The sequence below is a fragment of the Brienomyrus brachyistius genome, unplaced genomic scaffold, assembly GCF_023856365.1.
Source record: "Brienomyrus brachyistius isolate T26 unplaced genomic scaffold, BBRACH_0.4 scaffold53, whole genome shotgun sequence".
NCBI classification, from domain to species: Eukaryota; Metazoa; Chordata; class Actinopteri; order Osteoglossiformes; family Mormyridae; genus Brienomyrus; species Brienomyrus brachyistius.
In genome coordinates, this window is record NW_026042328.1 from 1,712,009 (window position 1) to 1,725,327 (window position 13,319).

Sequence of the window (13,319 nt, forward strand, 5' to 3'; positions counted from 1 at the left end):
ATCAATTCAGGGTTAAGGGTGTCGTGATTGGAGTTAGGGTTTTTCACATAGAAATGATTGGAAGGTCCCCATTTAAATACAGTAGGTACACTGATGTGTGTGTGTGTGTGTGTGTGTGTGTGTGTGTGTGTGTGTGTGTGTGTGTGTTTTAATTTTCTTCCTGCCATACTGGTCAGGATCCCGATGAGATTTAGTGCATTTTCCTCTCCTTTCCTACCAGGGGAAATCATGCTGCAGAGTCACCATAGAATCAAATGTAACCTGAAGCAGAAATGTGAGCCTGTATTTGGAGGGAAAGCTAAGGAAGGACAGCGAATACTTCTCAGTGAGATTTACACAGAACTCTACATAACTGAAGGTGGGACTGGAGGAGTCAATGATGAACATGAAGTGAGACAGATTGAAACAGCATCCAAGAAAAGGCGAACAGAAGACACTACAGTCAAGTGCAATGATATATTTAAACCCTTATGTGTGCATGAGACACCTATCAGAACTGTACTCACTAAAGGGGTGGCAGGTATCGGGAAAACAGTCTCTGTGCAGAAATTTATCCTCGACTGGGCAGAAGGAAAAGCAAACCAGGATGTTCACTTCATATTTGCTCTTCCTTTCCGGGACCTGAATTTGATTAAGGATGAATACAGTCTGATTAAACTGCTTCACCACTTTGTCCCAGAACTGAAATCATTTCAATCCACTGAACTGTTTAGGTACAAAGTCTTGTTCATCTTTGATGGTCTGGATGAGTGTCGCCTTCCTCTAGATTTTCAGAACAATGAGAGCTGGTTTGATGTAACAAAGAAAACGTCACTGGATGTGCTGTTGACTAACCTCATTAAGGGGAATCTGCTCCCATCCGCTCTCCTCTGGATAACCTCCCGGCCAGCAGCATCCAGTCAGATACCTCCTAAGTGTGTCCACCGGGTGACAGAGATACGAGGGTTCAGTGATGCCCAGAAGGAGGAGTATTTCAGGAGGAGATTCAGTGATGAGAGCCTGGCCAGCAGGATTATCACACATGTGAAATCATCAAGGAGCCTCTTCATCATGTGCCACATACCTGTGTTCTGCTGGATTTCAGCCACTATCCTTAAGACGCTTTTTAGTGAGAATGACAGGGGAGAAATTCCAAGGACTCTGACTGAAATGTACACACACTTCCTGATCTTTCAGACAGGATTAAAAAATGACAAATATATGAAAAAGCATAAAACCAAACCTAAAAAATGCTTTAATAAGGAATATCTTTTAAAACTTGGTAAACTGGCTTTTGACAACCTTGAGAAAGGCAATCTCATATTTTATAAGCAAGATTTGACAGAGAATGACATTGATGTGAGTGAAGCTTCAGTTTACTCGGGAGTGTGCACAGAAGTCTTTAAAGAGGAATATGGGTTGTATCGGGAGAAGGTGTACTGCTTTGTGCATCTGAGCATCCAGGAGTATCTCGCTGCTTTATATGTGTTTCTGTCAAACTCATCAGCTGACCTGCTGAAGACTGCAGTGGATGAGGCATTAGAGAGCAAGAATGGACACTTGGACCTTTACCTCCGCTTTCTCTTGGGCCTCTCAACTGACTCCAGTAAGACTCTGTTACAAAAACTACTGGGACAGACAGGAAGCAGCTCACATAACATTAAGGAAACAGCCAAATACATCAAGGAGAAAATACAGGAGAATTTATCTCCAGAAAGAACCATCAACCTGTTCCACTGTCTGAATGAACTGGGTGACAATTCACTAGTAGAGGAAGTACAAAGATACCTGAATTCAGGAAGCCTTTCAGCAGAAGACCTCTCACCTGCACAGTACTCAGCTCTGGCCTTTGTGATGCTGACGTCAGATGTGTTTAATCTGAAGAAATTCATCAGATCAGGTGAAGAGCACTGGAGGCTGCTGTCTGTGGTCAAGAACTCCAGGACGGCTCTGTAAGTGACGTGGGGATGGGAAATCATGTCTGGTCTGGCAGTAATACATGAATATTGTTTGAAATGTCTGATGAATATTAGTATTTTGATAAACTCGAGTACAGCTGTTATTATAGCAGTAGCTAATCTGGACCACAGACTTTATAATGACTGAAGGTAGTGATGTATTAACAAACAAAAAAGTGAGGTTTCTGTTCCCATCCAGTCTGCCTTCTGATCACAGGCACAGCATCCTAACCTGCTATAGAAACAGTGAGGGCTCTTTATCCACAGGGTGTATAAGTGGTATGTGAGTGTTATTGTCAGCAGGTGTGTTCATGTGATGGAGCCGAGAGCTGGGAGCTTCTGTATGACTGCTGTCTCTGGCTGCTCACTGGCGGCTTCTGCTGGCTAAAGCTGCCCCTGGCAGAGGAGAGAATATAACAGAATATCTTTATTGTTACAGAGCATGTACAAACTAACTCTGTGTGCTTTCCCACCAACAACAACACCTCCAGTCGGCAGTTATACATTAACATTTTATAAAGTATATAATGAAAATGTAACATTTACTTCCCCTGTGGATTAATCACGAGGCTGGATTTATTTTCACCATGACAGTCTGGAAGCCAGATTTTATATTGACTGAAGTTAGTAACATAGTAAAGTGACAGGTTTTCTATGACCAAACTTTGTGTGACAAACAGTCAAGTCTTTACAGAATGTTACAGTTTGCCTTAATACTGGGAAAACCACTCAAAAATTCTTTTCAGTTCTGGAAACTGGAGGGAGTATTTCTGTGGATACTGGGGGTCTGTGACTCTTTGGGTTCGGACTCTGTGCCCATGAGCAGAAGGCTGCTGGTTCAGATCTCCTGGCCGGCAGAGTGATGTCATCGCTGGGCCCTTGAGCAACAGTGTGAATAAAACTATAGAATTTTAACCTATGATAGAGTTGCCCACTGTTAATGATCATGGGCAAAATACACAGTAATCTCACAGGAGATCCTGTATTTTGCCAACAGCTGCATATTTGTGTAGATTGATCCAGTTCCTGAATATTCTGCACACAACACATTTCGGAATATTTCTGCTTTGAAATGAAAATATTCACTGTATTCATCATGACAGGGAACATGATGACCATCAGAGGATTGGCCAACATTAAAAATGTACCATGTTTAATCATTTTTCTAACTGTAGTGATTTAAGGTACTGCCTTGCTACAGGTCCTTCTCAAAAAATTAGCATATTGTGAAAAAGTTCATTATTTTCTGTAATGTACTGATAAACATTAGACTTTCATATATTTTAGATTCATTACACACAACTGAAGTAGTTCAAGCCTTTTATTGTTTTAATATTGATGATTTTGGCATACAGCTCATGAAAAACCCAAAATTCCTGTCTCAAAAAAATAGCATATTTCATCTGACCAATAAAAGAAAAGTGTTTTTAATACCAAAAAAGTCAACCTTCAAATAATTATGTTCAGTTATGCACTCAATATTTGGTCGGGAATCCTTTTGCAGAAATGACTGCTTCAATGTGGCGTGGCATGGAGGCAATCAGCCTGTGGCACTGCTGAGGTGTTATGGAGGCCCAGGATGCTTTTCAGCAGATGGAAGCATGAAGTGCTCCAAAATCTCCTGATAGCTATCTGCATTGACCCTGCCCTTGATAAAACACAGTGGACCAACACCAGCAGCTGACATGGCACCCCAGACCATCACTGACTGTGGGTACTTGACACTGGACTTCAGGCATTTTGGCATTTCCCTCTCCCCAGTCTTCCTCCAGACTCTGGCACCTTGATTTCCGAATGACATGCAAAATTTGCTTTCATCCGAAAAAAGTACTTTGGACCACTGAGCAACAGTCCAGTGCTGCTTCTCTGTAGCCCAGGTCAGGCGCTTCTGTCATTCGGAAATCAAAATTTTGGAACACTTCATGCTTCCATCTGCTGAAAAGCTTTATGGAGATGAAGATTTCATTTTTCAGCACAACCTGGCACCTGCTCACAGTGCCAAAACCACTGGTAAATGGTTTACTGACCATGGTATTACTGTGCTCAATTGGCCTGCCAACTCTCCTGACCTGAACCCCATAGAGAATCTGTGGGATATTGTGAAGAGAAAGTTGAGAGACGCAAGACCCAACACTCTGGATGAGCTTAAGGCCGCTATCGAAGCATCCTGGGCCTCCATAACACCTCAGCAGTGCCACAGGCTGATTGCCTCCATGCCACGCCACATTGAAGCAGTCATTTCTGCAAAAGGATTCCCGACCAAGTATTGAGTGCATAACTGAACATAATTATTTGAAGGTTGACTTTTTTGGTATTAAAAACACTTTTCTTTTATTGGTCGGATGAAATATGCTAATTTTTTGAGACAGGAATTTTGGGTTTTTCATGAGCTGTATGCCAAAATCATCAATATTAAAACAATAAAAGGCTTGAACTACTTCAGCTGTGTGTAATGAATGTAAAATATATGAAAGTCTAATGTTTATCAGTACATTACAGAAAATAATGAACTTTTTCACAATATGCTAATTTTTTGAGAAGGACCTGTATGTCTCCAATTCCACTTGAACTGTAGTCTGTCCCTCTTATTATGCTGAAATAAGTCTGGATACTTTGTACCACTATGATCACTGATGTGTAGGATACATACCGGTCTGTGTGTATAATAACATGGCTCCTTTTGCAGGCTGAACAGCTGCGATCTCACAGAGAAATGCTGTGAGGCGCTGGCTTCAGCTCTCAGATCAAACTCCTCACACCTGAGAGAGCTGGACCTGAGTGACAATGACCTGCAGGATTCAGGAGTGAAGCTGCTCTCTGCTGGACTGGGGGATTCAGCCTGTAAACTGGAGATACTGAGGTCAGTATTACTGGGTATTCCACACTGTAAATTGGGGGTACCATGGTTAGTCATGTTTGTCAGGTCAAATAGTAAACTGGGGTCTCATTTATCAAGCGTGCGTAAAACAAGCTCTAAACTAGTGCGTATACCAACAGCCGTAAGCACAAGAAAGTTGGGAGTTATCAAACGTGAGTACGCACAGCTGTACGAAATGACTGATGATGAATCGCACTCCTTCTAAATTGTTTGCGTGTGCATAGTAATTTAAATTTGCATACAGACACGCCCTCAAATAACCTTATTTGGCAAACAACCTTCCTTATAAAAACCCAATGCCGCCAGGGCACTATAGAACCGTTATCATGGATCCCGTGAAGAGAGGAAAGAAAAAAAACTTCACAGACAACGAAGTGGAAGTGCTGTTAAATGAGGTACAACGTAATAAGACGGTTTTGTTTGCTGCTTTTTCAGGCGGAATGTCAAAGAAAAAAAAAGACTTGGGGTGGGGACAGGTTACTAATGCGATAAATGCCGTCTCACCTGTATGTAGAGCTACTGCAGAAGTGAAGAAAAAGTGGTTTGATTTGAAAGTGTCCTCTAAAAAAAGAATTGCAGCCCACAAAAGAGACCTCGGTGCCACGGGAGGAGGCCAGAGTCTTATTTCAGTGTCACCATTGGATGACAAGATAGCGTCAATTATTGGTGAAACGTCAGTGAGCGGAGTAATCCCCGATGGTGACACTGAAAGTGCAATTCCATCAACTGCAGGAGACGCCGAGCCATCCGAAAATGGTTAGAAGGTTTTCAAATGTTTTGTGTTTTGATATATTATTCATAGATAAATAACACTCACAATGCAAATGATTTGGATTGTTCATGTAACATTTATTTTATAGATCTGCCAGTTTTGCCAGGTCCTGCTCCGCCTGCCACTTCAGCACGTCCGATGCGTCTCGAGGCACGAGTCCTGACTGATGCGGTTCTGAAAACACAGGAGGAATTAGTGAGAGGCATTGCAAGCATAAAAGAAGAACTGCACCAAATCAATGTGAACTTGAGGAACATTTGTGATGCACTAAATGCATCATGCAAGTTCAATAAAAGCTCCAATTGATCTCACCATTTTCTCACAATTACTCCTTATTGTGAAACAGATTTAGAACCGTTCGATTATCCCTGCTCTTAGTTGCACGGCCACAGCATTTGGCATGGGGTCAAAACCTTCTGCCATGTGGCGATCTTCTTGTATTGGCATCTCATCCAGTGGTATACCGTTTTTAATGGCAATATTGTGCAGCACACTGCATGCTTTAACGATATAGCACACCTAAAGCAAATTGATAAATATTGTAGTTATAAAATACAATTAAAACTTAATTTAAATATTTAAAAATTTAAAACCTTGTCGGGTTTGTATTGCAATATGCCTCCTCTGCCTGACAGACACAGCCATCGAGCCTTCAGCAAGCCTATTGCACGTTCTACTGTGCTTCTTGTGCGCTCATGTGCTCGGTTGTAATTCAGCTCCTTTTGGGATACAGGGTTTACCACTGGGGTCATCAGCCAGGATTTAAGGGCATATCCTCGATCCCCTGCAATGATGTAGATTAACATAAAATACAGTACACTGGATGGTGTTGCGAAGTAATCTAATCGTTACACACTTACCAATAAGCCAGCCTTCTCCAGCAGCGCTTTGCTGAAGACGAAGTCCCACGATGCTGTTCTGCACAATGAAGGAATCGTGTGTCCCTCCCGGCCTGTTCGCAACGACATTTAGCAGGATCAAGTGTGCATCACAGATTACCTGCACGTTAATGGAGTGATAACCTTTTCTATTTACAAATGCAAATTCATCAGCAGTAGGAGCTTTCAGGGCAACATGTGTGCAGTCAACTGCCCCTATTACACTTGGAAATCCTGCGATGTTGTAGAAATCGGTCATAATTTTTGTCCTTTCCGCTGCGGTATTTGGAAACGTAATGTACTGTGATGTAAGTGATATAATTGCATGTAAAACGTGTGGCATAATTCGGCTCACGGTGGGTTGAGAAATACCAGACCTGTCACCAATTTCCCTTTGAAATGTGCCTGTGGCTAAAAAGCCAATAGTAGAAAGAACCTGAGTGTGCACGGGGACTGCACTGGTGCGCTTTGTCGACCTCTCCAAAAGTTGCGAGAACTGCTGACACAAAGCAAGCAAAATTGCCCTTGGCAAACGAAAACGATTAATGAGCCACTCATCACTCTCAGCGAGTAAGTCTGTGCGGTCCCTGAAAACGCGATCTCTGCGCAAAAGTGCTTGTTGCAAATCTTCAAGAAGCGCAAGGTCTGCCATTGTAGTCAATGCATTTCCAAAAACAGTTCTTCAATTGTGTAGGCTATTTTATATTCTTGACTGTTCCAGATAACTCAGAATCACCTGTTGTACTCAAGTATTCAAGTAATCAATTTGTCAACACTGACATTTAATTGGAGAAGTATAAGGGCACTGGGTGTATATGTGATTACAGTTCTCTACCACTAGGGGATTCTGCTTACGCACAGTCAGGAGTTCTTCTAAATGTGCGCACATTTTCACGCACACGTACAAATTAATGAATCGCATTCTATTAGTAGAATTGTGCGTACGCATGATTTACACATAAAACCGTGCGTACGCACGCTTGATAAATGAGACCCCTGGTCTTTCACAATGACACTGCAACTGGCACACAGGTTAAACCTCAGGCCACTGGTATTTGACAGTACAACTGAGATAGTATTCCACACTGTAAATGGGAGATACTGAGGTCAGTATTACTCGGTATTCCATGCTGTAAACTGCAATTATTGAAATATTTATTAGACCAGACATATTTGCTTAAAAATAGTACTTTTAATGGTGAGATGATATTATTTATTGGGGAGTTTTTGTCTGTCTCTCTGCAGACTGTCAGGCTGTAGAGTCACAGAAGAAGGCTGTTCTTCCCTGGCTTCAGCTCTGAGGTCAAACCCCTCATACCTGAGAAAGCTGGATCTGAGCTACAATCACCCAGGAGACTCAGGAGTGAAGCTGCTCTCTGCTGTACTGGAGGATCCCAGCTGTAAACTGGAGAAGCTGAAGTGAGTACAGAGTGTGTGTCTGACACGCTACAGATACTTATGCATGTATGTGAAGAAGAGGCACCAATAAATAAATGGATACAGCAGCACTATGTCATTCTGCTTCTCCTATAGTGTGGATCACGGTGGAGAGTGCAGGACCAGACCAGGCTTTCAGAAATGTAAGTGTGTTTGCATGTTTTATTAATAATACCATTAATACTGTGTTATGGTTGTATTCACACAGTTGTTGTGATGAGTGTGGCTTTTTACACTGTGTGTAGATGGATTTCCATGTTTGAGTTTAGGTGAGTTTCTGTGTCATTTTAGACAAACATCCAAATGAGAGAAATAAAACATCAAAATCATCACCAAAAACACTATCAATTCATTTATACGTTTTTTAAAAATATTTTATATTCATATTGTCTTTGTGTTTGTGTGGGAATGTAAGATGGTAAAAATATACTCTGATATAGTTGTACATCTTTAATTTCATAAAAAAGAATCCTTTGCATTTGTTCTTTTTGCACATGCCGTGAGTGTATGTGTTTTCTGTGTGAGATTCGTTAGTATTGTCCTAAGACGTCACCCATAGGCAGTGATACCGGACTCTCTCACCACGTGTGAGATATGAATTTATATTTTTACAGGGTGGTTCTGGAACACTCCTTAATATTCATGAGAGAATATTCCTGATTGGACACTGAATGCCTTAAACCAGGGGTGCCCAAAACCAGGCTTGGAGGGCCTTGTGCTAATTACCACACAGCTCTTGAGCTGAATCCTTTATGGTGGAACAGGGAAAGAACTAAGCTACACTTGGCTCGGGTCCCCCAGGACTGGATTTGGACACCCCTGCCGTAAACAGAAAAAACAGGCGGTACATGTCGATGTTCACTGGCCAATCAGGTAGTGTTCCTCTAATAACTATTAATGAGTTGGCCAATCATGTGGGGCTTCGCTCATGAATATTAATAAGATTTCCCGAACCACCCTGCTCAAAGAAATTTGCATCTGGTTACGTGCCTGCGCGAGATACTGGGCTCATGTCTCTGCACCGCATCTAGAGTTACGTGTGCGGTAAGCAGTTCTCTACGAAAGCGTATAGCATTCATCTGAAAAAAGAAATCGATTCTGTTTTTTCGAATTAATGAGATAACCTTTCTGATGTTCGTGATGCACGATCTGTGTAGTTTAATCCGCTGTTGTTGATGGTTTGTAGACGGTATTATCATTAGTTTGCCGACTTTGTGCGGCACCTATTCCGCCCCGCTTGACACTGCAGTGTTTCTCCCGGATCAGTAGATACAGTGAGACACGCTTCACGGAAATAAGCCGATGTGTGCGAAATGCATTCAGACCAGCTTTGCTGTGACTAAAGACCATGTCAGACAATCGCTGCAAATACTGGATCCTCATGGAGCGCAATTCCTTCGTCGGAATCGTCTTCGGAGGCGTTTGTATCAGAATCCAGATCCAAACCTTTATTAAATATCACTTTAAATATGTAATAATATTACTTAAATATTCTGTTATTGGTGGCCATTTTCAAAGTCAAACTCCTTGAAGAAAGACAGAGCAGCAAGGCGGCCGCTGTGTCCCGGCTTTAACAGTTAGAAGGAAGTTCGTCTTTAAAGACACTGACTTTTAGTATTAATATCTGGTGCCATTTTGTGGTAAATATGCTTGTGATGAATATGTCTGATGAATGTCGCCGCTTTGTAATTTTATTTACCCGTAATTACGCTGTTAGTTTAGCTCGCGCCGCATTTTGGCGGCTCTTCCCGCCGGCGTCGCGCGCCGTCCGACATTTCCTGAGCTATTTCATAAACTTCATATAAAAACAGCTGCGCTTGTCATTGTATCCATTGTATCCATTGACATTGTCATTGTAAACAGTTGCGCTGTTTTTATATCGTACAGAAACATAAAATACAGCCGGCCTGATGGTATCAATAATTCTTCCTCCTGCCTACAGACTCCTGCCAGCTGACGCTGGACCCCAACACGGCAAACAGATGCCTGTCTCTGTCAGGGGGGAACAGGAAGGTGACACGGGGGGCAGAGCAGCCATATCGTGGTCATCTAGAGAGATTTGACAGCCCTCAAGTTCTGTGCAGAGAGAGTCTGACTGGCCGCTGTTACTGGGAGGCTGAGTGGGATGGAGGTGGAGCCTTGATAGGGGTGACTTATAAAGGGATCAGGAGGGAACGAGGGAGTGACTGTCGGCTTGGATACACTGACAAGTCATGGTGTCTGCGCTGTAAACCTGACAGTTACTCTGTCCGGCACAATAATAAACAGACTCCCATACCCATACGGCCCTCAGGCTCCCGCAGAGTAGGAGTGTATCTGGACTGGGGGGCTGGTGCTCTGTCCTTCTACAGAGTCTCCTCTGATGGACTGACCCCCCTGTACAGATTCACCTCCTCATTCACTGAGTCCCTCTATCCAGGGTTTTATGTTTATAAAAACTCCTCAGTGTCACTGTGACGTGTTGCTGGTTCTCCTGGCAAAAAGGTCAAATCTCTGCTTTTTAACCTTTATAATCCTTTTTACTCTCAAATGCATGTTTGACAAAAGTAAGTTTTTCTCTCTGACTAAAATATAACTAAATGTAATCCTGATGGGGGGGCTTTCCCCCTCCCCTGTATATGTACATTTTATATATTTACGCTTGTTTACTGTATTTCCTCCCTGTACAATGACAATAAAGTCTTTCTGTTCTGTACTATTAATGTCCTGCTTCAGCGTCACCCAAAGCATGACTGAGTAACATAATGAAACCACAGTCTGGTGGATTAAATTAAATAAATTCACTTTATTACTAATACAATGTGAGTAAATTAGTGTAAATAATAACTATTTAACTGGGGACATAACAGAAACTAAAAACATTGGAAATTTTAGTTATATCCTGTTACTGCTCTGCATCAGCGGATTACAGCAAATAAAATTATTTAAATTTATTTGATTAAATAATGAAATATTATTTGATAATTACCCCCCCCCCCTCATTGTAAAAGGTCTGGCTATGTTTCCCCCCCCCCCCCCCCCCACTGTAAAAGATCTGGTTATGCCCCCGTCAAACAGAAGGGGCATGTGCCCAGGTACCAGCACCCTTGCCCCCCCCACTGTACCACTGTAAAAGATCTGGTTACGCCCCCATCACACAGAAGGGGCAGGTACCCAGGCACCCCTGCCCCCCCCCCCAACTGTAAAAGGTCTGGCTATGCCCCCATCGGACAGGAGGGGCAGGTGCTCAGGCACCCTTACCCCCACCACCACCACCCTCACGTGATTGATACAGAGAAATTGATGCACAAATAGATACTGAATCCATTTCCCTCTCCCACCCCCGACCCGCAAAAGCCACTAAATGTATCTACATGCATTATTATTAATAACAGACATGTAAGAATATACACAGACATCCATTAACAATCCGCCATTGGATACATTCTCTATTGCAGATTAACATTCTATACAGCGACTGTAGTCAGTTATAATGTCTCTCTATCAAGCTGCTGCCATATTTCTTACATCCACTGGACAATTCAAAGAACAAGCGATCCTTCCGGAAACAATGTGTACTTTTCAGGGAGGCCACTAGGTGGAGAAACATAGATTACTAAATATAAGAGGTTCAGAATTAAATTATAAGGAAGCGGATCTATGCGCGATATTTATAAAATACCACGATTACTCCATTTTAACGGGACACTTCTATTTATGCTAATTTGTAATTAGCAGTCATTTACGTTCTTTCATAATAAAAAAATCAATAATATTATGAGCCATAAATAGGGGAAGAGCATTTGCTCACAAAGCACCACAGTTATGGAATAAACTTCCTATTAGTGTTCGGAACTCAGACACAATCTCTGCTTTTAAGTCAAGGCTTAAGACGTACCTCCTTAGCCAGTCTTTTGGATAGTTAAATCCCCTTTTCTAAGGTGAATGGGAAATCTGGAGATTCATAGTCATTTGAGATTAAAGGTGAAAGGGGGATTGGTGCTGTCGTCCTGCCACTCTCGCCGATCACTTAAGCTGTGGACGGCGGGTCGGCTTCACGCCAAAACCCCTGGAAACCCTCATTCCAGGTCCCTGTTTTAGCCAGGCTGTCATAGTCACTTTAGTCCTGCCGGAGGTTAGGTTAGGTGTAGGGTAATAACTCTTCTCCATCTTCTCTTTCAACTGCAACTGAACATAACGAACACAATTATACTAAATCAACATATATTATAACAGTCTAACTATATATATATATATATATATATATATATATATATATATATATATATATATATATATATATATATATATAGGGAACATCAGGGACACTTTTGGGCATTTTTCGAATAATTCAAAATTCATTTACACTGGAATATCAAATTTGCTCTATTACGAGCGTTAATGTGTCAGGTACTCAATATATTTAAGCGGTTTTATAAAAAATATACAGGTTGCAAAATTAATTTAAATACAGTAAGTGCACCGTTACAACTGTCCATTTGCACGTGTAACATGTCTAAAATAGCCTCCATTTAATTAATTAAATCTTCAAAATTGATAAAGCCAATTTGTGATTCCTATTGTGAATAGTGAGTATCCATCCAGCCATCCATCCATTTTCCAAACCGCTCATCCTACTGGGTCGCGGGGGGTCTGGAGCCTATCCCGGAAGCAATGGGCACGAGGCTGGGAACCATGAGGATGGGGGGCCAGCCCATCGCAGGGCACACTCACACACCATTCACTCTCACATGCATTCCTACGGGCAATTTAGCAAGTCCAATTAGGCTCAGCATGTTTTTGAACTGTGGGGGGAAACCGGAGTACCCGGAGGAAACCCCCGACGACATGGGGAGAACATGCAAACTCCACACACATGTGACCCAGGCGGAGACTCGAACCCGGTTCCCAGAGGTGTGAGGTAACAGTGCTAACCACTGCACCACCATGCCGCCCCTATAGTGAGTATCTATTTTTTAAAATAACAAAGAGGGAGAGCCATCAAATTATGACATAAGAAAATTATTTAAATGGTAAAATACATATGAAATGTAGTCTAAGAGTTTGAGAACAACATTGAAATGGAACAGCAGGCAAACACACAAAATCTCTTCAGGAGGTGTCGTCACTGGCAGCAAAAGTAAGATAAAGAAGCACAAAAAGCTGCCGATGTTTAGAGTACTAAGGTCTTCATCAGGACATAGACAATCTGCTGAGACTGTGGCCCTCTTCTTTGTTTTTCTTATTTGAGAGTGACATTCCCAACAAGAGGGAAGCATAAAACACATCAAAAACACAACATTTAAACATGAAACAAATAGTCTGAGTTCTTATTCATGAACTCATTCTTAATCACAGCTGTGACAAGTGTAATAGTCAGTTCTATTGTTGCAGCCTTTGTGTGCCCAGCCTGTACAGGACCAGCAGTGAAGCCAGAC

At 42.1% G+C, this 13,319-nt stretch overlaps 2 protein-coding genes and 1 long non-coding RNA gene across 3 annotated transcripts in view; 2 read left to right on the forward strand and 1 right to left on the reverse strand.

The window, feature by feature from the left end:
* Positions 1-10,671, forward strand: part of LOC125723988 (uncharacterized) — a 66,115-nt gene extending 55,444 nt beyond the window's left edge. The window contains exons 21-25 of the mRNA XM_049000814.1: positions 221-1,931; positions 4,624-4,797; positions 7,711-7,884; positions 7,999-8,045; positions 9,845-10,671. Of these exons, the coding sequence (XP_048856771.1) occupies positions 221-1,931; positions 4,624-4,797; positions 7,711-7,884; positions 7,999-8,045; positions 9,845-10,359 (2,621 nt within the window). The 3' untranslated portion in view covers positions 10,360-10,671. The remainder of the gene's footprint in view (positions 1-220; positions 1,932-4,623; positions 4,798-7,710; positions 7,885-7,998; positions 8,046-9,844) is intronic.
* On the forward strand, positions 4,877-5,898 carry LOC125723991 (uncharacterized). The gene is made up of 2 exons (XR_007387104.1): positions 4,877-5,571; positions 5,676-5,898. It is a non-coding gene; the product is annotated as an uncharacterized LOC125723991 (long non-coding RNA).
* On the reverse strand, positions 5,647-7,435 carry LOC125723989 (putative nuclease HARBI1). Its single transcript, XM_049000815.1, has 3 exons — positions 6,448-7,435; positions 6,181-6,371; positions 5,647-5,761 (listed from the first exon to the last, which is right to left on the reverse strand). Exons 1-3 carry the CDS (start codon positions 7,115-7,117, stop codon positions 5,714-5,716), a joined length of 909 nt encoding a protein of 302 aa, XP_048856772.1. The 5' UTR covers positions 7,118-7,435; the 3' UTR covers positions 5,647-5,713.
* Positions 10,672-13,319: the final 2,648 nt, after the last annotated feature.